This window comes from Centroberyx gerrardi, chromosome 12 (genome assembly GCF_048128805.1).
Source record: "Centroberyx gerrardi isolate f3 chromosome 12, fCenGer3.hap1.cur.20231027, whole genome shotgun sequence".
In the NCBI taxonomy this organism is placed as follows: Eukaryota; Metazoa; Chordata; class Actinopteri; order Beryciformes; family Berycidae; genus Centroberyx; species Centroberyx gerrardi.
This window is the reverse complement of record NC_136008.1, coordinates 14970605-14996266: the sequence shown is the minus strand read 5'-3', so window position 1 is coordinate 14996266 and position 25662 is coordinate 14970605. Positions and strand designations below refer to the sequence as shown.

General features: G+C 39.0%; 4 protein-coding genes and 2 long non-coding RNA genes across 8 annotated transcripts in view; 2 read left to right on the top strand and 4 right to left on the bottom strand.

Moving 5' to 3' along the window:
* Positions 1-2226, top strand: part of LOC139924761 (uncharacterized) — a 32270-nt gene extending 30044 nt beyond the window's left edge. The window contains exon 2 of the long non-coding RNA XR_011785241.2: positions 2091-2226. This is a non-coding gene — a long non-coding RNA (uncharacterized LOC139924761). The remainder of the gene's footprint in view (positions 1-2090) is intronic.
* Positions 1413-10612, bottom strand: LOC139924760 (C-reactive protein-like). 2 transcript variants are annotated; one of them, XM_078287146.1, is made up of 5 exons: positions 10562-10612; positions 10343-10395; positions 3147-3251; positions 2757-3054; positions 1413-2642 (listed from the first exon to the last, which is right to left on the bottom strand). In XM_078287146.1, exons 1-5 carry the CDS (start codon positions 10604-10606, stop codon positions 2421-2423), a joined length of 723 nt encoding a protein of 240 aa, XP_078143272.1. In that variant the 5' UTR covers positions 10607-10612; the 3' UTR covers positions 1413-2420. The 2 variants fall into 2 exon arrangements, with proteins under 2 accessions (XP_078143272.1, XP_071772003.2); XM_071915902.2 differs by lacking the exons at positions 10343-10395; positions 10562-10612 and adding exons at positions 4147-4201; positions 4297-4356 and having other exon boundaries at positions 3147-3249.
* Positions 1413-19063, bottom strand: LOC144541927 (uncharacterized). Its single transcript, XR_013506902.1, has 2 exons — positions 19028-19063; positions 1413-1921 (listed from the first exon to the last, which is right to left on the bottom strand). It is a non-coding gene; the product is annotated as an uncharacterized LOC144541927 (long non-coding RNA).
* On the top strand, positions 12490-16290 carry LOC144541929 (C-reactive protein-like). 2 transcript variants are annotated; one of them, XM_078287190.1, is made up of 5 exons: positions 12490-12573; positions 12669-12723; positions 15063-15165; positions 15258-15558; positions 15707-16290. In XM_078287190.1, the coding sequence occupies exons 1-5, from the start codon at positions 12529-12531 to the stop codon at positions 15923-15925; spliced, it is 723 nt and encodes a 240-aa protein (XP_078143316.1). In that variant the 5' UTR covers positions 12490-12528; the 3' UTR covers positions 15926-16290. The 2 variants fall into 2 exon arrangements, with proteins under 2 accessions (XP_078143316.1, XP_078143315.1); XM_078287189.1 differs by having other exon boundaries at positions 15258-15555; positions 15704-16077.
* An 89-nt stretch (positions 19064-19152) lies between the features above and the next one.
* On the bottom strand, positions 19153-21786 carry LOC139925416 (C-reactive protein-like). The gene is made up of 5 exons (XM_071916777.2): positions 21767-21786; positions 21512-21566; positions 20251-20353; positions 19861-20158; positions 19153-19694 (listed from the first exon to the last, which is right to left on the bottom strand). The coding sequence occupies exons 2-5, from the start codon at positions 21564-21566 to the stop codon at positions 19467-19469; spliced, it is 684 nt and encodes a 227-aa protein (XP_071772878.2). The 5' UTR covers positions 21767-21786; the 3' UTR covers positions 19153-19466.
* Positions 21787-24793: 3007 nt separating this feature from the next.
* Positions 24794-25662, bottom strand: LOC139925423 (C-reactive protein-like). Its single transcript, XM_071916787.2, is given in 3 exon segments — positions 24794-25174; positions 25337-25554; positions 25557-25662. Coding segments are annotated over 3 exon segments (618 nt in total). The 3' UTR covers positions 24794-24880.

Here is a 25662-nt window from a genome sequence, read left to right as displayed (position 1 = left end):
ACTGATGGTAGAAACCTTATCAGTAAAGAAGGATACGAAGAGGTCAGCAGTGAGCAAAGTTGAGGGTGGAGGTGGTGGAGGGTTGAGGAGTGAGTTAAAAGCTGAAAATAATTTCTGAGCGTCTTTGGCGCTGCTGATTTTCTCCTGGTAATAAGTGGTCTTGGCACTTTTTAGATGGGAGGAGAATGCAGATAGGAGAGTCTGATAGTCACTGAGGTCAGTGGGATCTCTGGATTTGCGTCATTTTCTCTCAGCTGCTCTGAGCCCCGCCCGTTGCTCTCTGATGACACCGGTGAGCCATGGACTAGGGGGGGTGTTACGAGCAGGTTTGGATGAGAGTGGGCAGAGATTGTTCAGAGAGGCGGCTAGCGAGGAGCAGAGTGTGTCTGTAGCCTCATTGACATGGAGTGAGGAGAATTCATTATGAGGGGGCATGGTAGCCGAGACCTCATTGGAGAGCTGAGCCGGTGTGAGGGACCGGAGGTTTCGTCTGAAGGAGACCATTTGCGGCAGAACGTGAGGATGTTCCGGTAAGGAAACTGTGAATTGAATAAAGAAGTGGTCTGACAGATGTAAGGGGGTGACAGTCAGCTTTGCCATGGAGCAGTTTTGAGTCACAATCAGATCGAGTGTATTGCCCGCTTTGTGTGTGGGAGCGGTGGAGACCTGTTTGAGGTCAAATAAGGACAGAAGTGAAAGGAAGTCAGCCGCTTGGGGTTTGTCAAGATGGATATTCATGTCCCCCATGACAATCAGTGGGGTGCCATCTTCAGGAATGGCTGAGAGTAGCATATCCAGTTCGACTACAAGTTCCTGTTCCAGTCAAGGTATGCAGATAGAAACTTTAATTATCCACAAAACATTCTGCACCAGGGTCAAATAAGAGTGTAGAGATAGGCTACATAAAAAGTTATGTGACCATCCTAATACTATAATGCTACAGTCACAGATAAGGTGAGGTGTTGGTAGAAAAAGTAAATCACTGACGATTACACTTGCCTGGTTTCATATTACTGGCAAAAGCTGGTGAAACTATTGCGTAATAAGTTATGTACTATAAAAGCACTGTAAGTTCTTTATACATTTGAATATCATGTCTTAAATTTACTTTATGATCTGTGTGTCACGATCTTGTAAGAGATTGTGAAGACGATGCTGAGTTTTTAAATCCATTTTTTATATGGAACAGTAAATTATTTGTTGCACAAAGTTTCTGCAATTTACAAGCACTTTGGATATACATGCTGCAAACGATAGCCATTTTGCAGCAAAGTTTAATTTAGAAATCTTGAAATTGACTGAAAGATGAACAGGATTCATTTTGTAATTGAATTATATAGAATCGTTTTAATATGTATGTATATTATACTTATAATATATTGAAATTTAATTAGCTAAAAGAAAATTTAAAGGAAATACCACCTCAGAAATTATTGATTTCTAAAGAGATTAACAGATTACAAAGTGCTCCATGCAGTATTTGTTGTTTTTCAGCATGCTATTCTCCCACCTTCTCACTATGCTGCTGTCCCATAATTCCACCTATTGTTTGTATTTATAGCCCATGGTGTGTGTGTGTGTGTGTGTGTGTGTGTGTGCATTGATAGTTAATTTAGGACAAAAGCGCGCAACTTGTAGTATCAGCAAAGGTTACTGGGACTGTGCTTTTATTTTCAACGCCTGCCTTTACTGTAATATCCAAATATATCTCCACAAAGAACAGCTGTGATGGAAAAGTCTGTGGGCTGCTGCATGTTCTGATGTGATGAGATCCACTGTGAAATCCAGCACAGGTAATTCTTTTAAATCCTATTGAAATTATAATTCTGTTGACCATTTTAAAAATAAATCTTTGTCTTTCATATAATGCATTCATGAACTTCAAATAACACATTCTCAGAAACTCCAAGAACACATAGTTCTCTCGCATAATTTCCTCTGTAATTGTTATAATTTTCCTCAGTCTAGAAGGCAGATGGGCTGTAAAGTGGTCTTACTTAAAGGGGACATCTAGTAATTGTATTTCCAATGACAATAATTTTAAGGATATAATAACACCAAAACCAGTTTTATGATCAGTTCAGATTTAGTAGTTGGTTTAGAAAAATCCAAGGATGTATGAGTTTTCAGCACTCCAAATTTCACAATGAAAGGTCTTTGTAAACACTGCCAGCCTCATCTGAGTAGTTATATCAAGAAACTGTTTAAGAGAAGTTATGAAAAGAGGAAACACTCTGATATTCAAATTAATGCTACAAGTGACGTGATCAACAAAAGAGAAAGCTGGAAAAAAATGTTCTACTTGATACAGAGGAGACAGAGAAACCTTTTGGAAATGCTATCACTTCACTATCAGTGGACAAAAGCATAGAAAGTCTGATTTTGACTTTATAAGACATTGAAGGCCTTGAATTAGCCATTTAGTTACATTCATTCACTTGTTTATTTTCCAGCAGCACTCTTCCTGTGATCTGGAACTGCAGTGCCCTCCAGTTGAGCACACTGCCTGGGGTGAAGTTCAGATCATCCACGTAGCGCTGGATCTCACAGGGTGAAAGGGCGTAGTCCCACATGTGGACTTCAGAGATCATGCCAATGAAACACTGGTTAATGTCAAACCGCCCACCATAGGAATCCTGCTCCTGTGGACATTGCAGAAAGAGTCAGATTGAGATAAATCATAGTGATATACTTTAGAGAAGTCAAAAATAAGTATTCATAGAAAGACTATAAATTTTAATGCCTAACATTACTACCTGTCCTAAGATAATGATAGGTTTTCCTTTGATGTTTGATCCGGAGCTGATGAATCTCCTGGTACTGGGTTTTCCATCCAGCCACAACTGTCCCAGTCCAGACTCAGAGTCCCAGGTGGCACAAACAGAGTGCCATGTGTTCAGCTTGTAGTCCTGCCCTCCAACGTCCACATCACTGTTCCTGACAGTCAGCTCGATCACATCAGCGGCGCCCTTCTTGAAAATCACGAAGTCATTGGCGGCAGAGGGCGTGGCCAGAGAGAACAGGATGTGGGTTCTGTTGAGGTCTGTAAAGGACCTGTAGGCATAAAAAATAAATTCTCATGCATCATGCCTTTCACACTCAGGAATATAGTTGGTTCTATCACGCATATAACATGTTTATAATACCTGAGACAGACAGTCACAGCACTGAATTCCTCTCTTGATGTTTCCAGATACACATGAGCTGAGTTGGTCTGTTGTGGGAAGGTGAACATTTTACCTGAAAGATCTAAACCGACAAAGTGAGAGTTTCGAAATCAGAATGCAAAATGTAAATGCAATTACACTTGAACAAACAAATTACACAGTAGAGACAGAAATAAAATATCCAGTGGAAATACTGCTTGTAATAATTAATGGAATTATTATTTTGGGAACACTTTCTATGATGCCCATGTCTATAATGCATTATAAACATACTTATAATGCGTTATAATCTGCTTATAGTACTGTATAATTATAGTTATAAGCACTCATAAATATTCATAATGCTTTATAACAATAATCATAACACATTATAAAGCATTTTATAATGCTTTATAAGGTCAAGTATCATAATACTTCATAATTGCTGGTCACTCACTTTTTTTGCAAGGATCATAGTGTTTTATAATTCTCATAGTTGTAATACATTATAATCATTTTATAATGCATTATAATCACTGTTATAATGCATTATAATGTTATTATAAGTTACTCTAAGTGGTCATTCTATATTATGTATATTACATATTTACAGTACAACATGGTGTGTTGCACACACATGTGCACGCACACACAATTACACGTATTGTACAGTATTAACATTTAAACATTTCTGTTTGTTTTTTTATTATTAATGGTTCAATTTGTTTTATTGTTATTACATTTCTAGTTTATTTACTTTATTAGAAACTCAGTTGAATGAAATACTATATTGTTAGCTGTGAAATATATATATTTAAATTAAAATCATTTTTGTTACAAAACAATAAAATAGACATATGCCTATGGGCAGTATAGGTAATTTCTAAAAAGATACATTTGATCTATTTTGTACATTAGCATTCAAATAGAGAGTCTACAGTTAATACATTGCAAATCTAATATTTATTTCAGTCTATGAAATAAAAAATAAGTTTTGTACCTTGAGGAGCTGCAGCACATGCTGTCAGCATCACCAGTAGAAGTAGACACTTCATCTAATGCAAAGACAACAAATAGATAGTTAGAAAAACTGCAATATCATGACGTTCCTATCTTTAACATTTCAGCGGACATCATGTCTTGATCTTACCTTGTGGTCTGTGCAAGTGTCAGGATGTTGTGTGCAACAGTGCATGGGATACTGAGGTTTTCATGCTTTATATTTCCTCATTCCTGTGGGTGGTTTTGTGTGTTTGCTTCCTTGTATCCTTCCTGTTTTGCGTGTTTGCTTCCTTGTATCCTTCCTGTTTAGATATTTCAGATTCCAGTATTGCAAAGGCGATTTGGTAACACAAGTAATTATGCATATAATTATATATAGAATATAATTATATATAGAAAACTAGAATGCTGTCGGGGCCGACAGCAAGGGTATATCCCCGAAATTCCCCAATCCTCGAAGGCCCAATTAAGTCAAATGTAATAAAAAGCCATTCAATAATCACACAATGAGACTCCAGGGTTCGAAATTTGGTACACATGCTCTAGGACCATGTCCTAGTCAAAATCTGAAGTTTGATCGTCATAAGTGAAAGTGGACGTGGTCTATGACATTTTGGCTTATAACTCAAACAAAATTTCACCAATCGCTATGAAACTTGGCAATCATGTTCCAACCTTTATGTGGAACATGCACACCAATTTCCATACAGATCCAACCAGATTTTGCCCAACAGTAGCATTTTGAGTATACAGCTAAACACATAAAGCCAATACGAAGTTGGATATTGACACCGTATAACTTGTGTAACTGGTAGAGTTACTAGTTTGGGTGGTGTTGGCAGTCACACCCACTCCCTCAGAGTTCCACACACCCACTTCCTCAGAGCTTCACACCAGAGTACTGCCAATCATTCAATTAGCAGTGGTGTGTGGCATAGATATATACCTTCCCAGGTAGAAACACTATCAGAATGCTCTCCCCTTTTGCCCTGGGTGTTGTGCTCTGATGCCCCTCATTGAGAGAGGTTCCAGTATTGCCGCATTTGGCCTTCCACCATAGACCCGCCACAATAGGTTGCTGGGAGATCCATGCTATCCATTGATAGGAGACACAGCAAATGTGTTTGTGTCCACTGAGGACGTCTGCCACTGCTGCTTTGCCTTGTTCTATTTTGATTTTGTTTTTATCAATTGTCTTAGTGCATATCCACCTCTGTAAAGCGTGGGGATCACCAACATTTTGGAGTGATCCCGCGGCTCTGACTCAGTAACCGTAACAGTTGTAATTGTTGGCTCCTCTAGAGTGGTTTGCGGCCGTACTCGCTCTGGGGTGGTGCGCAGTATAGTGGCTCCTTATTGCATCCTTTCCTGTAGTGATAGTATTAGTTGATCACTTCTTTTTCCTTTGCAGTGTATGTGTGGTGTTTCCAACACGAGTGGTGTTAGCCAGAGTGCCCTTTAATGCCAGTGAAATCCCCCCCACTGCAGTCGGCCTGCAGCCCTCCATTGGCTCAATTGAATTGTAAATTGTTTGGTAACTGTGAACGTTATTTTACGCTTAACTGTTTTAAGAGAACTAGGATATTAACTTATGTGTTGCTATTTTTAATTGTGACGGAAAGATGAAAATAAATTCTACGTTTTATTGTGAAACTCACATCTCTGTCTCAATTCTGCAGAATTAACCTGTGTATGTGGAAACCCTCTTTTGTTGGTTACAAGTTCAACCAGCTAGTCCTTTGGGTGAAAGTCCCAAGGTGGCGTAGTCAACCTATCTGGCCTATAGCTAAGATCTAGTTGAGCCATCCCCACGGCCCGGTCACACTTGCTATTACATTCTTCAGTATCAGAACTTGATAGCTTGGGGCCTGATGGCTCAACAGCCTAATATGATATAATTGGGAAGATTAAGCCTGGAGTCTTATCGTGTGATTATTGAATGGCTTTTTATTACATTTGACTTAATGGGGCATTCGAGGATTGAGGAATTTCGGGGATATAACAACACCAAAACCAGTTTTATGATCAGTTCAGATTTAGTAGTTTGTTTAGAATAATACAAAGATGTATGAGTGCAGATATTCAGCAATCCACATTTTACAATGAAAGGTCCATTTTTAAATTTACAGGGTACTTTTGTTGTTTTTTCTGCCAAGAAATACATTATTATTATTATTCCTGTGTGAAAGTGGAAAAACCACAAGTGTTATGGAGGACATGTGGCTGTGTAAATTCCAAACTATGCAGAAATAGAAGCCCCACTGTCGGCAATAGTGTATGGCAAAGGACTGACTGCTTATCAAGAGGTGACTTGGACTGACGACGCTGAAGAGGCATTTGTGGAGTTGAAAAAGGCATTACAATCCACACCTACATTAGGCTTGCCAAACATGAACAGACCATTCACTCAAACTGTGGATGAGAAAAATGGCTATATGACATCTGTATTGTTGCAGGAACATGGTGGAAAAATGAGGCCTGTAGCATTCTTCTCTACTAAGCTAGACTCAGTGGCAACAGGTTTGCCCAGGTGTTTGAGAGCAGTAGCTGCAGCAGAAAAGGCAGTCTTAGCCTCTAGGGACCTAGTAGGCTATCAGGATCTAACACTGTTGGTGCCACATGCGGTCTCAATCATATTGTTGGAACAAAAGACAGCTCACCTGTCAGCAGCGAGGTGGTTGAGATATCACACTGTGTTATTAGACATGCCAAATATCACTGTAAAGCGTTGCTCTGTTCTTAACCCTGCGACTCTTCTCCCCACACCAGATGAGGGAGAACCACATGACTGCATAGCTGCTATAACGGAAGTTTGCTCCCCTAGGCCTGACCTGAAGGAAGTTCCACTAACCAACCCGGAGCAAGAACTTTTTGTGGATGGTTCCGCTTTCCAAAACCAGCTGACACACAAAAATCAAGCAGGTTTCGCTGTGGTTACCCGACACGCCACTATCATAGCAGAACCACTTCCAGCCCATTTCTCAGCACAAGCTGCAGAATTAAAGGCACTCACAGAAGCATGCAAATACGCACAGGACAAAACGGTCAATATCTACACAGATAGTAGATATGCCTTTGGTGTAGTGCATGATTTTGGTGCAATCTGGAGACATAGGAAATTTCTAACATCTGCAGGGACTGGTATCAAACACCACACCCTGGTAGCTGATTTACTGGAAGCGGTGCTACTCCCAAAAGAAATTGCTGTTGTCAAAAGTGAAGCTCATAGTAAAAGAACTGACCCCATTTCGCAGGGAAATGCCAGAGCTGATGCAGCCGCAAAACATGCAGCCACATTACCTTTACCCTTACAGCTTACCAGTATCCCACAGGAGGTGACACCGGAAGCGGACCTGAAGGATCTGCAGAGCAGAGCGACACAAGCAGAAAAGACCATATGGAAGAATGCGGGTTCAAAGGTTGAAGGGGGGGTTTGGTACGGCCCTGATGGTAAACCATGCTTACCCAAATGTCTGTTTCCTTTCTATGCTAAATTGACACATGGTATGGATCATGTGTCAAAAGGAGGAATGATGGAGGAAGTAAACAGACATTGGTTCACAAAGGGATTCTCAAATTACTCAAAAAGGTTTTGTGAACGATGCTTAGTTTGTGCACAATATAACTCTGGGAGAGGTCAGCAGATGACGCCCAGTGCCCATCCGGCACCATCGGAACCATTTGAACATCTACAAATCTCACCACAATTTCACCACAGCAGCATGTCTGAACATAGTGAACCGATATAACCACATTGACTCGAAATACTTCAATCAAACTGCCTGCAGACCCTTGTGCTACCAACAATGGACTTTCCCAGACAATTCAACGGACAGTGGACTGCGTAGCAAGGGTCTGACAGTGAGAACAAATACCTCATTTCCGTCATATTGTGTGTGCCGTGGAACAAACCAGACCTGCTGGAATGGTGCAAAACATCCAGATTTCTACACTTATGACAAACGGCAGTTCCTGGGATACTCAAATTGTGCCCAAGCCCAGGCATGTGAGGGAGTTATCAAGAGTTCAACATTATGTATGACTGTGAATTTGACCATTCCATGTTCAGTAAAAGATTGTGTTTTGACTAAAGTCCCAGTTGTCAGCACCACACCAGGGTTAGGAGGTCTATTAGATCATCATTGGGTCTGTGGTAAGCAAGCATACAGTTTCCTCCCACCGACATTTGCAGGTTGCTGTTATCTAGCTAAATTGACTACCCCGATGTCGTTCATACCAATGTCTAATATCACACGCACATGCCCCATACCTTCCCGTCTCAGGAAAAGAGAGATGGCTCAGTTTGACACATCAGACTCTTACCACTGGCGGATTAGTTTGGGTGAGAAGTGGGGCATTGGCCTATTCCCTTGGTATGGTGTTACTTTCCTGGCAGACCACATTGATAACATCACCTATGCCATGTACTATTACATGAAAAACAACACAGCTACCCTCGAGGCCTTGAACAACGCTGCCCGAAACCATAGGGAGATCATTTTGAAGCATGAAATGGCGCTTGACTACATTTTTGCAACCGAGGGGGGGATGTGTGCAGCCTTAAATCTAACTGGTTCAGCATGTTGTGTGCTTCTTCCAGACCCACATGACAATATCACACAGTTGATTGAGATCCTAAATAACCTTGCAGACCACTTTGCGCCTTCTCCTTATGCGGGATTCAGTGCTACACAATGGCTGTATGACCATTTGGGTCCCTTGGGTGCAATGGTGGTTCAATTGCTGGTACCTGTGTTGATAGTGCTGGGATTGATGATATGTTTTTGCACTGTACTTTTAACTTGTGTGAGGGCCATGCTCCTACGATGGGTAGGAAACGTGATGGGCCCTACTATCCAGCAATACATTAAAATACCCAGTGGTGACCAAGATGACAATCCTGATCTGTTTCCGCTCCCAGGTTGGATTCCTCCCTATGAGGACGATGATTCAGAAGGTGATGTTTTTGATCCTAAGTTTTAATTCTCATTAGAAGTGTGTTATGCTTGCTGAAGCTATATGTTAGCACAAAAACAGCATATTCTGCAATAAGAAGTAACGGTAACATTTGATTTACGATTGTGAAGGACTTTTTGCCTAATAAACTGCCAAAGGGGGGTTTATTGAGTTATAGAAGTATGACTATTAGTTTGATGTGTACTTGTATTTACCACTTAAGATGATACTGTTTTATAATAACATTTGACTTTTATATCCTACTGTTTTGATGATTTACACAGTTTAGTATGATTATTTTTACCTTTTTATAACAGATGGGTACATGAGCGTCATAAATGCATTTTTACCCTGTTTTGTAGCTGTACTAAAGGGTGTGTATTGACTTTTGATGTTGACTGCGAAACTTAAAGGTGAAGTGCTTCAGTGGATTATCAGGTTCATTGAAGGTTTAAGATGAGAGTCAAAAACAAACAAGGTACCATTCTTTTTTTTTTTTTTTTGGAATTATATTTGGTAATTTATCGTGTTGTTTGTTGTTTTATACTATGTTGCAGTTAAGGTGATGAGGGGTAAATCTTTTTGAGATGAGAGGTGAATCTTTTTTCTCTTCCATGGTCAGTCACCCGGAGGAGTTTTTGGTTCATTTCTCATTAGGAGCCCAAGCACAACTTCTTACAACTACGGCTCTGAGCGTTTTGCTCTTAGTGTAGGTGATCAGCGTTTTGCTGGTGGGATCTTGTGCTCGGGATGACATATAATTTTTTTTTGTATAATTTCTCATGATTTAAGTGAGCATGAAATGCTCAAAGGGGGGAATTGTAGTGGAAATTATATTATACCATTCTGTTTCTCTATGCATGAAGCACTGTCTTATTTCTATGTTGTCTGCTCTCAGTACATTTCCACTGGCTTGAGACAATGGCTACTGTGTGAAGATGACCCTGGGAACGCTAGCCCGTTTATCTTTGTTTTGCACAGATGTACCCAAATCGTAGAATGTTTCAAGTATAAGAATGTGCCAGACTTCTCATGACTCAGCTGTTTCTACTACATGATTATAAGAAGGGTGGACAAAGCTCATTGCTTCGCTCTTTGTCTCACACACTTGCTGGGTGAGCATTGCGCCTTGCCTGCAGACAATAAAGATATCAGAAGGACAACTTCTCATCTCCAAGTCTCTTTATTACAGAAAACTCCCACCACACAGTTGATTAAATAAAAAAAGTTTTGTATCTTGAGGAGCTGCAGCACATGCTGTCAGCATCACCAGTAGAAGTAGAAACTTCATCTAATGCAAAGACAACAAATGGACACCATGGAAAATGCTCAGATTAAATGAAATGCATTACTCATGTTTTACTACCATGATTAGACAACAAATTAATTTACTGTTACTGGAATATCACTACGTTCCTGTCTTTAACATTTCAGTGGACATCATGTCTTGATCTTACCTTGTAGTCTGTGCAAGTGTCAGGGTGTTGTGTGCAACAATGCATGGGATACTGAGTTTTTCATGCTTTATTCCTCGTCCCTGTGGGTTGTTTTGTGTGTTTCAAGTTTCAAGATTTATTGTCACATCACAAATACAGTCAGTATAAAAGCGAGTAGAATTCTTATGTGCAGACTCCTGTACACTGCAGTATAGGTAATAGAAATAAAATAGAATAGAAACATATGTAATAGTTAAGTAAAGTGGAAACTATGAAATAATAAAATAGAAAAAAGGTATATACATATGTTTAAGGAAAATATAATAAATATGTGCAAAGAAAGTAAGAATATGAGGTAGTGTAAACAAGAACAGGGTGAATATACAGATGGAGTGGGTGGCGAAAGTCCTAGCAGGGGTTCAGCAGTTGTTCAACAGCCTGATGGTCTGGCAGTGGAAACTGTGCCTGAGTCTATCGGTGCGGCATTTGATGCTGCGGTACCGTCTGCCTGATGGTAACAGCCTGTGGCTGGAGTCCTTTAAAATCTGTTTTCCTTTGGTTAGGCACCGCCTGGCGTATATGTCCCGGAGGGAGGGAAGCTCACCTCCGATGATGTGCTGGGCCGTCCGCGCCACCCTCTGTAGCGCTCTGCGATCCAGGGCGGTGCAGTTCCCGTACCAGGCGGTGATGCAGCCTGTCAGGACGATGGTGCTGCTGTATGCGACGCCGTTGAGGGTCAGTGGCTCAGAGGTGATGAGCCTCACCACCTGGCGACGGTCCGACATCCTTCCCGTTTAGATATTTCAGATTCCAGTATTGCAAAGGCGATTTGGTAACCCAAGTAATTATGTATATAATTATATATAGAAAATAATTATATATAGAAAAATATAGCCGCAAGTGGCAATTGGCGGGGTCCAAGCATAATATGCTAATTTGTCCAAAGATGAGAAACCTAATTCATTATGTTTAGTTACGAGTGAATGGCTTGAAAAGCTGATGCATTTTAGAGATCTTTGGTGGCCTTAATGTCCAAGAATATCTTTTTAATGCAAGTGCATTTCAAACTCCGCCTAGATATTTTTATAAGAGGTCTTCCAACTTACGTGATCTCCTAGTGAAGTCAGATTTGCCTAAGAGGCCCACTCACTTTCTGTCTCAGATCCCTAGTGGAAATTTTCCTTGTCATAATTGTATACACTGGTATTCTATGATTAAGGGTAATCAATTCACCCATCCGAAGTCTGGTGTTGACATTAAGGTTAGAGGCAGAATCACATGTAACACTAGATATGTGGTTTAAAATGCCCATGTAATTTATATTATGTTGGGAAAACAAAACGAGAGTTAAAAACCAGGATCTGTGAACATAAGTGTTCTATTCGAAATCATGATGATAAATCATCGGTGGCTAGGCATTTTCAAAGTCATAACCACAGCTTGAGTGAACTACATTACATTGAGACAGTGAATATGCCACGGAGAGGTGGCAACAGGGACAGAATCCTTCTTCAGAGGGAGGCGTATTGGATACACTCCCTTGGTACCCTCATTCCCAATGGGTTGAATGAGGAGATTTCATTTGTTTGTTTCTTATGAAGTGAACGCAATTTGTGTTGTTTTTTGTTTGTTTTGTATCTTTTGTTTTTTATCTTCTATCTATTTTGTATAATTTTTTTCATGTTTTAGTAACCTACATCATTTGATTGTGACTCCCCCTGCTGGGATAGACCTGTTGTGCCAGTTGTGGACATCTGTAATTAACCCCACCTGTGTCTATGGATTGTGAAATTGCCAATACACACGCTGAAGAAGGGCGTCTTGCCCGAAACGTCCGTGTGGCAAATAAAAAGTCAATTTGTTGGCAGACACACCCACTCCCTCAGAGTTACTGGAATAATACTGGAATCTGATACTGGAATCAGCACATCAACACAAAACCACCCACAGGAATGAGGAAATATAAAGCATGAAAAACTCAGTATCCCATGCACTGTTGCACACAACACCCTGACACTTGCACAGACCACAAGGTAAGATCAAGACATGATGTCCGCTGAAATGTTAAAGATAGGAACGTCATGATATTGCAGTTTTTCTAACTATCTATTTGTTGTCTTTGCATTAGATGAAGTGTCTACTTCTACTGGTGATGCTGACAGCATGTGCTGCAGCTCCTCAAGGTACAAAACTTATTTTTTATTTCATAGACTGAAATAAATATTAGATTTGCAATGTATTAACTGTAGACTCTCTATTTGAATGCTAATGTACAAAATAGATCAAATGTATCTTTTTAGAAATTACCTATACTGCCCATAGGCATATGTCTATTTTATTGTTTTGTAACAAAAATGATTTTAATTTAAATATATATATTTCACAGCTAACAATATAGTATTTCATTCAACTGAGTTTCTAATAAAGTAAATAAACTAGAAATGTAATAACAATAAAACAAATTGAACCATTAATAATAAAAAAACAAACAGAAATGTTTAAATGTTAATACTGTACAATACGTGTAATTGTGTGTGCGTGCACGTGTGTGTGCAACACACCATGTTGTACTGTAAATATGTAATATACATAATATATAATGATATTTGTAATATATTCTTACAGTGTTTTACTGTAACACTTTATCCTCTTGATGTTTTCATTTCAGTTGAAAGCTAATTTGTTCCATTACTGTACATACATTTGCTTGACTTTACACAGCCACATATCTTCTATAACACTTGTGGTTTTTCCACTGGTAAACAGGAATAATAATAATGTATTTCTTAGCAGAAAAAACACAAAAGTACCCTGCAAATTTAAAAAAGTAGTGGACAAAACTAAGTAAAGTGTCAAGACATCTTTTATTACCCATACAGAGTGTTTTGTTTGTATGGGATTTGTGACTCACATCTTCAGTTAGCTTACTGGTATCAAACCTCAGGTTTTTCTTGGAGCTTAAATCAAGGCGTTGTCACTTTCTATGACTTCAGGACATGCAGCTTGCATGAATGAGAGCAGGGGTTACTAGGCTGTCAGGTTTCAAGTGTCAGTGGTTCATATGATAACTCATAATAAGCATTTTCCTCATCCAAGTTCCTGTATAACTACATTTACAGTAAATATAATACAGTACAGTAAATTCAGTGTATGTGTCAAGTTTGCTACCACAATTGTATCCAAGTCGTTAGTTGAATTAGTTGATTTTTTTTTTTTAGCAGTGAATAGCTTTAGCTTTTTACCCTGATGGGAACACTTTCTTTGACGCCCATGTCTATAATGCATTATAAACATACTTATAATGCGTTATAAACTGCTTATAGCACTGTATAATTATAGTTATAAGCACTCATAAATATTCATAATGCTTTATAACAATAATCATAACACATTATAAAGCATTTTATAATGAATTATAAGGTCAAGTATCATAATACTTCATAATTGCTGGTCACTCATGGACATTTTTTTTGCAAGGATCATAGTGTATTATAATTCTAAATATCATTAAATCTATGCAAGAACAACACACAAAACGTTGTAAAATTAATGTATTTGTTTAACGGGTCATAACAGAAATTGAGTACAACTGATGATGAACAACTGAATGATGGACATTTACATTTCACTAATGTCATGTTTCCCCAAAAAACTCACTCTAAAGACTCAATTGACTCAAATTATAGATAATACCTGAAACAATTTCTACTTTACCTGTAGCTATATGTAACGGGTCATAACAGACAATAAACTACTACTGGTACTGGTAAGGTACTCCAATTTGACACAACTGAATGATGGACATTTACATTTCACTAATGTAATGTTTCCCCAAAAAACTCAAATTATAGATAATACCTGAAACAATTTCTACTTTACCTGTAGCTGTATATTGTACTTTTATGTAAACGTCTGATCAACAAAAGTGACTCCTTAAAAAAACAGGTGCAAACCATGCACTGGTGTTAACACTTGGTAAGTCTTGTAATATCTGCCTATACCTCAGGAATTTATTTACTTTACTTAAAGCACCCAATGACCACTTAGAGTAACTTATAATAACATTATAATGCATTATAACAGTGATTATAATGCATTATAAAATGATTATAATGTATTACAACTATGAGAATTATAATACACTATGATCCTTGCAAAAAAAATGTCAGTGAGTGACCAGCAATTATGAAGTATTATGATACTTGACCTTATAAAGCATTATAAAATGCTTTATAATGTGTTATGATTATTGTTATAAAGCATTATAAATATTTATGAGTGCTTATAACTATAATTATACAGTACTATAAGCAGATTATAACGCATTATAAGTATGTTTATAATGCATTATAGACATGGGCATCATAGAAAGTGTTCCCAAAATAATAATTCCATTAATTATTACAAGCAGTATTTCCACTGGATATTTTATTTCTGTCTCTACTGTGTAATTTGTTTGTTCAGGTGTAATTGCATTTACATTTTACATTCTGATTTTGAAACTCTCTCTTTGTCGGTTTAGATCTTTCAGGTAAAATGTTCACCTTCCCACAACAGACCAACTCAGCTCATGTGAAGCTGGAAACATCAAGAAGTGAATTCAGTGCTGTGACTGTCTGTCTCAGGTATTATAAACATGTTATATGCGTGATAGAACGAACTATATTCCTGAGTGTGAGAGGCATGATGCATGAGAATTTATTTTTTGTGTCTACAGGTCCTTTACAGACCTCAACAGAGCCCACATCCTGTTCTCTCTGGCCACGCCCTCTGCCGCCAATGACTTCCTGATTTTCAAGAAAACTGCAGCCAATGAGATCCAGCTGAGTGTCAGGAACAGTGATGTGGACGTTGGAGGGCAGGAGTACAAGCTGAACACATGGCACTCTGTTTGTGCCACCTGGGACTCTCAGTCTGGACTGGTACAGTTGTGGCTGGATGGAAAGCCCAGTGCCAAGAAATTCATCAGCTCCGGATCAAACATCAAAGGAAAACCTATCATTATCTTAGGACAGGTAGTAATGTTAGGCATTAAAATGTATAGTCTTACTATGAATACTTATTTTTGACTTCTCTAAAGTATAGATTTCTCATATCATAAAAAAATATTGTACAATATTACTGTTATTTATCTCAATCTGATTCTTTTTGCAATGTCTACAGGAGCAGGATTCCTATGGTGGGCGGTTTGACATTAACCAGTGTTTCATTGGCATGATCTCTGATGTCCACATGTGGGACTACGCCCTTTCATCCTGTGAGATCCAGCGCTACGTAGATGATCTGAACTTCACCCCAGGCAATGTGCTCAACTGGAGGGCACTGCAGTTCCAGATCACAGGAAGAGTGCTGCTGGAAAATAAACAAGTGAATGAATGTCACTAAATGTCTTATAAAGTCAAAATCAGACTTTCTATACATTTGTCCAGTGATAGTGAAGTGATAGCATTTCCAAAAGGTTTCTCTGTCTCCTCTGTATCAAGTAGAACATTCTTTCCATGTTTCTCTTTTGTTGATCACGTCACTTGTAGCATTCATTTGATGTATTAATTAATTTGAATATCAGAGTTTTTCCTCTTCTTGTAACTTCTCTTAAACAGTTTCTTGATATAACTGTTCAGGTGAGGCTGGCAGTGTTTACAAGGACCCTTTATTGTGAAATGTGGAGTGCTGAATATCTGCACTCACTCATACATCCTTGGATTTTTCAAAACCACCTACTAAATCTGAACTGAGCATAAAACTGGTTTTGGTGTTGTTATTATACCCTCAAAATTATTTTGTTGTTGGAAATACAATTACTAGATGTCCCTTAAAGTAAGACCACTTACAGCCCATCTGCCCTCTAGACCCATAGGGAAATTATATCAATTATAGGGGAAATTATTGTTGTGAGATACCACATTACGTCTAATTTGTGGACAGTAGATAGAAATTAGTTGGAAATTAAACAGTGCTAAATCACTTTAATTCCCAGGTCTAATCTGTGGAGAGTAGATAGAAATTAGTTGGAAAGTAATCAGTACTATGTCACTTTGGAAAGTAGATAGAAATTAGTTGGAAAGTAATCAGTAATATGTCTGAGTGAAGCTGTGTGTATGAGGATGACGGGTCATGTACATGCAGCTGTGCTCCATCTGTGCAACCATCGACTCAAAGTTCAGGGGAACAGCCTTTTGGAAGGCCAATTTACTGACTCTTTAGTGGGTTGCTGACAAGGCTGTGGACGCTAAGCCAGGGTGTCTGCAGGTAAGTTTGTGTTGGACTCCACTGTACAATAGCATAGCCTACAGGGTGTTTTGCTCAATGGTCAATGTGTCAGCTGAACAGGCAACAATAGTCTATGTCTGTCTTCCTGTAATGTCATAAACTATACGGATAAATAATTCAACAAATACTGAAAATAACATCTTCCTCTAATTAGAGATCCAAGCACGTATAGTGGAAGGCAGCCCACACACAGTGGCCAGATGGTGGCACTGTAACAAGCAACTTTACGTTTTGGTATGACTTTCAATGTACACCATATTTTTTCATTTTCCGCCATTTTTAATTCTTTAAGAAAGAAAGTACTCCTAGGACATTAATCCAATTCACACGATACTTACAAAAAGCTTGCTCGGTGTGCACAATCTTGGGACCATCCTCTTTAAAAGTTGTGTAAAGGTTATTGATAGGCCAAATGGTTTGGCTTTTATCGACCAATAAACTTTTAACGAAACATGTCCACACAACCCAAAATTGGCCATAACTCATTGATTATTCATCTAATCAAGCCAAAATTTGAAACACATGTTGAGGAGTGTTGCTTGAGAACGCCCCCCAAAAGCATTTTGAGTTCTACCACTAGTGGGCACTATAAAAGCAAAAAGTTTATATCTCCTAAATGAATGCATAGATTTTTATGAAATTGTGTACACATCTTCTAGGATCATATCCAAGTCGATTTCTGAAGTTTGGTTGTGATTGAGGAAAGTGGGCATGGCTTATTGCATAATAAACAAATCTTCATATACATTCAAGTCAAAACTTTAAAAATGCATAACAAATCAGCCGTATGTCCAAGTTGAAATTTTCAGGACATGTTGGCTGAAGTGAGATAAATCTTTCATACACTGGTACCTACCCCTGATTCTGAAGTCGCCCCCCTCTGTTTATAGCAAAAACCGACTGTGATCCCACAATGTTGTCCTCCTAAACCGTACGTTACAGAAAAAACTTGTTTTTTCAAAAAATATTTTTTGAAATCGTCATACCTTAATTAGTAAATAGACAAAAATTTGTAATGATATCTTGAAAACTGAGCGTACGGTCGATTGAAATGTGCAGCTGCAAATAGTTTGATAAATTGACAATGTGATATGTTCAAGATAGTTTGATCAATCTTTATCAAACTACAGACAAATTATATCTGTACTCTCATGATGTCTGTAGAGCCATGTTTGAATTGATTAATATGGGGCACTGATACCGTTATAGCCTAATATTCTTTCTGAGGCTTCCAATATGGGTGAGATTATCACCTATGACTATCACTTGTCCCTTTGTCTTATTTGCCCACTCTGAACACAAAAGTAGAAGTTGGCAGAGTGGTTAAGCACAAGTCTTTGGAGCACAAGTTCAAGTCCCCTGACATTTTCTGATCCTTTTGAAGTTTCATGAAAGTTAAATCAACACTAAATCACATAAAACTCAAAGCAGGTGTTTGACATCATCTGCCAATGGCAAAATAACATACAACAAAGATTGTGCACACCGAGCAAGCTTTTTGTAAGTATCGTGTGAATTGGATTAATGTCCTAGGAGTACTTTCTTTCTTAAAGAATTAAAAATGGCGGAAAATGAAAAAATATGGTGTACATTGAAAGTCATACCAAAACGTAAAGTTGCTTGTTACAGTGCCACCATCTGGCCACTGTGTGTGGGCTGCCTTCCACTATACGTGCTTGGATCTCTAATTAGAGGAAGATGTTATTTTCAGTATTTGTTGAATTATTTATCCGTATAGTTTATGACATTACAGGAAGACAGACATAGACTATTGTTGCCTGTTCAGCTGACACATTGACCATTGAGCAAAACACCCTGTAGGCTATGCTATTGTACAGTGGAGTCCAACACAAACTTACCTGCAGACACCCTGGCTTAGCGTCCACAGCCTTGTCAGCAACCCACTAAAGAGTCAGTAAATTGGCCTTCCAAAAGGCTGTTCCCCTGAACTTTGAGTCGATGGTTGCACAGATGGAGCACAGCTGCATGTACATGACCCGTCATCCTCATACACACAGCTTCACTCAGACATATTACTGATTACTTTCCAACTAATTTCTATCTACTTTCCAAAGTGACATAGTACTGATTACTTTCCAACTAATTTCTATCTACTCTCCACAGATTAGACCTGAGAATTAAAGTGATTTAGCACTGTTTAATTTCCAACTAATTTCTATCTACTGTCCACAGATTAGACGTAATGTGGTATCTCACAACAATAATTTCCCCTATAATTGATATAATTTTCCTATGGGTCTAGAGGGCAGATGGGCTTTGAGGGTATAATAACAACACCAAAACCAGTTTTGTAATCAGTTCAGATTTAGTAGTTTGTTTAGAATAATACAAAGATGTATGAGTGCAGATATTCAGCAATCCACATTTTACAATGAAAGGTCCTTGTAAACACTGCCAGCCTCAGCTGAACAGTTATATCAAGAAACTGTTTAAGAGAAGTTATGAAAAGAGTAAAAACTCTGATATTCAAATTACATGACATCAACAAAAGAGAAACATGGAAAGAATGTTTTACTTGATACAGAGGAGACAGAGAAACCTTTTGGAAATGCTATCACTTCACTATCACTGGACATAAAAGTACAGAAAGTCTGATTTTGACTTTACAAGACATTTAAGGTCTTGATTTAGTCATTTAGTGACATTCATTTAGTGACACTTGTTTATTTTCCAGCAGCACTCTTCCTGTGATCTGGAACTGCAGTGCCCTCCAGTTGAGCACATTGCCTGGGGTGAAGTTCAGATCATCCACGTAGCGCTGGATCTCACAGGATGAAAGGACGTAGTCCCACATGTGGACTTCAGAGATCATGCCAATGAAACACTGGTTAATATCAAACCCACCACCATGGGAATCCTGCTCCTGTGGACATTGCATAAAGAGTCAAATTGAGATAAATAACAGTAATATTGTACAATTTGTATTTTCTGAAATGAGACATCTATACTTTATAGAGGTATAAGTCATAACTTAACAATCCCGCAGTATTCGTAGGAAGACTATCAACTTTAGTGACTAACAATACTACCTGTCCTAAGGTAATGATAGTGTGTCCTCTGATGTTTGATCCAGAGTTGACAAATCTTCTGGTACTGGGCTTTCCATCCAGCCACAACTGTCCCAGTCCAGACTGAGAGCTCCAGGTGGCACAAACAGAGTGCCACGTGTTCAGCTTGTACTCCTGCCCTCTAACGTCCGCATCACTGTTCCTGACAATCAGCTGGATCTCATCGGCTGCAGTCTTCTTGAAAATCAGGAAGTCATTGGCGGCAGAGGGCGTGGCCAGAGAGAACAGGACGTGGCCTCTGCTGAGGTCTGTAAAGGACCTGTAGACACAAAAAATAGATTCCCATGCATCATGCCTTTCACAGTCAGGAATATAGTTGGTTCCATCATGCATATAACATGTTTACAATACCTGAGACAGACAGTTACAGCACTGAATTCACTTCTTGATGTTTCCAGCTTCACATGAGCTGAGTCGGTCTGTTGTGGGAAGGTGAACATTTTACCTGAAAGATCTAAACCGACAAAGAAAGAGTTTCGAAATCAGAATACAAAATGTCCATGCAAACTACACATTAACAAATGAATTACACAGTAGACACAGAAATACAATATCCAGTGGAAATACTGCATGTAATAATTCATGAAATGTTCTTTTCTTTTTTTTATGGATAATTTTGCTTTCTAAAACTCTTTACAACTTGCTAAGCTAAAGCTATTTACTGCTAAAAAAAATAAAATAATCAACTAACCACATGGATACAATTGTGGTAGCAACCTTGGCACATATACTGAATTTACTGTACTGTATATTTATTGTGAATGTAGTGTTACAGGAATTTGGATGAGGAAAGTACTTATTATGAAAGAGTTATCATATGAACCACTGACACTTGAAACCTGACAGCCTAGTAACCCCTGCTCTCATTCATGCAAGCTGCATGTCCTGAAGTCATAGAAAGTGACAACGCCTTGATTTAAGTTCCAGGAAAAACTTGAGAAGGTTTGATACCAGTAAGCTAACTAAAGTTTTAAATTAACAAGGTTTTTTCTGCAAATAAATACATTATTATTCTTCCTGGTTTAAAGTGATACAAGTGTTATGGAAGACGTGGCTGTGTTAAGTTAAGTTAATTAATGTACAGTAATGGAACGAATTAGCTTTGAACTGAAATGAAAACATCAAGAGGATAAAGGGTTACAGTAAAATATTGTAAGTATATATTACATATATCATTATATATTATGTATATAATACGTTTACAGTATAACATGGTGTGTTGCACACACACACACAAACACATATGAACGTATGTATGTACAGTATTAAAATTTAAACATTTCTGTTCGGTTTTTGTTATTAATGGTTAAATTTCTTTTTTTCGTTGTTACATATCTAGTTCATTTACTTTATTAGAAACTCGGTTGAATGAAATTCTACATAATGTTAGCTGTGAAATAAAAAAAAAAGTTTTAAAATTAAAACGTTTTTGTTACAGAACAAGGCAATAGACATATGCCTATGGGCAGTACAGGTAATTTCTAAAGAGATACATTTGATCTATTTTGTACATTATCATTCAAATAGCGAGTCTACAGTACATTGCAAATGTAATATTTATTTTAGTCAATTAAATAAAAATCATTCAGTCGGATAAATAAAAGTTTTGTACCTTGAGGAGCTGCAGCACATGCTGTCAGCATCACCAGTAGAAGTAGAAACTTCATCTAATGCAAAGACAGCAAATAGACAGCATGTAAAATGCTCAGATTAAATCAAATGCATTACTTATGTTTTACTACTATATCACATATGTACTAGACTACAAATAAATTTGCTGTTACTGCTGAAAAACTGCAAAAAGTTAATACAATATCACTACGTTCCTGTCTTTAACATTTCAGCGGACATCATGTCTTGATCTTACCTTGTGGTCTGTGCAAGTTTCAGGGTGTTGTGTGCAACAATGCATGGGATAGTGAATTTTTCATACTTTATATGTCCTCATCCCTGTGGGTGGTTTTGTGTGCCGCTTCCTCTTATCCTTCCTGTTTAGATATTTCAGATTCCAGTAGGCCTATTGCAAAGGCGATTTGGTAACCCAAGCAATTATGCATATAATTATAGAATATACCTGATTATTGAGTGTGCTTTAGTTTAGTAATGCGTAAAATTATAATGCATCATAGGGCTTTGCCTTCACACTTTGACGCTGGCTGGGTAAGACCTCTGTTCTTAACACACAAAACTCACCAGAGATGTAATGTCTACTTTGTTCCACATGCCCACATAATACGTAATTGACAGCATCAAGAGATTTGTATGCTTGGAGGCTGTCTTTTGTATACGCTAGGCTTTTCAATCAGATACATATGTATGTCTGGTCATTGGATCGGTGGCCACTTGGCCATGTCTACAAGCCATTAATCAACTGGGATTGAATAAGGGTCCTGCAATCATTCACCAGTACTTAAAACAAGTTTTTCTATACAATCTGCGTGATCAGAGTCTGACAAACTAGCCAAGTGCGCCAGTGTTGTCCGTTTGTTCATCAGTGCGAAAATTACATCCAAGTTGCCATAGCTCCGATAGCCACAGCGGCTTCTCTGCCCCTGAGCTGCGTGCGCATCCTCGACTGTCAACGGGAAACTCATCTACATAAACATTGAGGGTGGCTGGACAGCTGAGCGGGCCCTGGCATTCAATGAGAAGCTGCCAGACAAGCCAGCAGGGCTAGTCAGATTTAGCTTTGCCTAAGCAGATACAATGTGGATACCGGTATGCGGACTGCTGAGTTGGTTGGGTATCTACTCTCTGCTTGGGCAAGTGTAGGATGTAAACATCATAGTATGTGTGACTTGGTAGGGTTTAGATGTAGCATGTAACTTATGGTGCTTTCACACCAGCCTTGTTTAGTCCGTTTGAATCGAACCCCGGAGCGTTTACCCCCTTGGTTCGAATCATTTGGGGTGGTGTGAACACCCTAATCGAACCCTGGTGCGGACCAAACAACCGCTCTATGGTCCGCCTCGAAGAGGTGGTCTCAGGCCGCTTCCAAGTGAACTGTGGAGCGGTTCATGTCTGGTGAGAACACCATTCGAACCATTCGGAAGCAAATCATTTACTCTGCATTTTATTGGTTAAAAACAACATCTTCACATCCTGTTTTGGTGACTGGTGAAACTAGCGTTTGCATGGATCACCTTTTTGGGATTTTTGCATAATTGCAATCGACAGCGCTATAGTTTGGACTGGACCAACTTACCTCACTGGTCCCGTATCGCAAATGCAAACAAGTCGTGGTAGGATCTCAGAGCCAGCCTTCTTCTGTGATAAGATTGTCTGATTGCAGTCTTCCTCGAAATGTCTGTATTATTAAATTATTTAATACCCACATTCATATGTGTAATCCTCTAGAGTCTGCTGATCTGCCACCAAATCAAGGCCGACATGAACAAAACCTGACGTTGCTTCATGATGTCCTAAGATATAGTATAGGCAGAAGTTGTGAGGCTTTTGTTGTATTTTTACCCGCTAACTCATCAATAATCACACAACACTTTCAACTACATGGCTTTACAAGCCAGTGACCAAATTACCAGAGATTTTTTTTATTTGGGGCCAGGGGGTAGACAAAAAAAAAAACTAATAATAATATGATGCCCATTGTTATTGCCACACAATGACGCACAGCATCAATCAGTTCTCTCTCTCTCTCTCTCAAAGACTGTCTCTGGAAGACAGCTACCCGCTCTCTGTTTCCTCTCTGTCCGCGAGAGAAACATTAGCAGTTGGCTAGCCAAACATTAGCAGTTGCCAAACATTAGCCAACTGCTAATGTTTCTCCAGACATCGGTTATCCTCTTCACTGGGGTGGAAGGGTCGGCGGCAGGAGACGTTTCGGGGATAGCCCAGCTGAGAGCGGAGCTCGCCGGCAATCAGGCTTGCTCCTCGGTCAAACATCCGGCACACGCGCGCCGTAAACAGCCGGCTTGGAAGTGACGTTTCGGGAATCTCGAGCATCGCATATTGAAGTCATCAAATTGCGACACGAGCGTGGTACAACGTGATGACGTCATCAATGATACATACTGAAATGGATGCAATATTAGATCTCTAGAATATACCTTATCCGCAACTCAATAGATTTTACCTCGTAACTTGATGTACAACTTGACGCAGTTCATTTAGACAGTGAAAAAAACATGCAGGGAAGACAGAAGCCTTGGCTTTCAGATGCAAAAAGAATTATGATGGTAGCTATTATGGTTTCGATTTTAGAGCCATCTAAACAGCATGATGCAAATTAGGCCGCAGGCGGCCGATCCGTGTTTAAAGGGTTAATTTCCAACTAATTTCTATTTACTTTCCACAGATTAGACATGTAATGTGGTATCTCACAACAATAATTTCCCCAATAATTGTTTAAGTCTAGAAGGCAGACGGGCTGTAAAGTGGTCTTTCTTAAAGGGACATCTAGTAATTATATTTCCAATGACAAAATAATTTTGAGGGTATAATAACACCACCAAAACCAGTTTTATGATCAGTTCAGATTTAGTAGTTGGTTTTGAAAAATCCAAAGATGTATGAGTGAGTGCAGATATTCAGCACTCCACATTTCACAATGAAAGCACCGTTACATCAAGAAACTGTTTAAGAGAAGTTCAGGAAAGAGGAAAAACACAGATATTCAAATTAATACTACATCCTATCCTACTATAGAATGAGGAAAACTCTGTCCGTCCGTCTGTCTGTCTGTCCGCATCCATTGTGCTCCTCAACGGGTTGGCCAATCAATCTCAAACTGCACATGGGCATTGAGCATTGGCATAGGCAGGGACTGATGGAGCTGATTTTTCCATTTTCCCAAATTTACGCTCTTTATGCGCCTTTTTGGCAAGTCTGCGCGGAGTTGTGGCGCACGCATTTCCGGGTACGGACTAGTGTGATATGATCAACAAAAGAGAAAGCTGGAAAGAATGTTACACTTGATACAGAGGAGACAGAGAAACCTTTTGGAAATGCTATCACTTCACTATCAGTGGATGTAAAAGTATAGAAAGTCTGATTTTGACTTTATAAGACATTTAAGGTCTTGATTTGGCCATTTAGTGACAAATTCATTCACTTGTTTATTTTCCAGCAGCACTCTTCCTGTGATCTGGAACTGCAGTGCCCCCCAGTTGAGCACATTGCCTGGGGTGAAGTTCAGATCATCCACGTAGCGCTGGATCTCACAGGATGAAAGGGCGTAGTCCCACATGTGGACATCAGAGATCATGCCAGTGAAACACTGGTTAATGTCAAACCGCCCACCATAGGAATCCTGCTCCTGTAGACATTGCAGAAAGAGTCAGATTGAGATAAATCATAGTGATATTGTACAATATTTTTTTTCTGATATTAGAGATCTATACTTTAGAGGAGAAGTCATAAATTAGCAATCTGCAGTATTCGTAGGAAGACTGTCAACTTTAGTGCCTAACAATACTACCTGTCCTAAGATAATGATAGGTTTTCCTTTGATGTTTGATCCGAAGCTGATTAATTTCCTGGCACTGGGCTTTCCATCCAGCCACAACTGTCCCAGTCCAGACTGAGAGTCCCAGGTGGCACAAACAGAGTGCCATGCGATCAGCTTGTAGTCCTGCCCTCCAATAACCGCATGACTGTTCCTGACACTCAGCTCAAACTGATTGCCTGTGGTACTCAAATCAGGAAGTCATTGGCGGCTGAGGGCGTGACCAGAGAGAACAGGACGTGGGTTCTGCTGAGGTCTGTAAAAGAAACTGTAGACACAAGAAATAAATTCCCATGCAT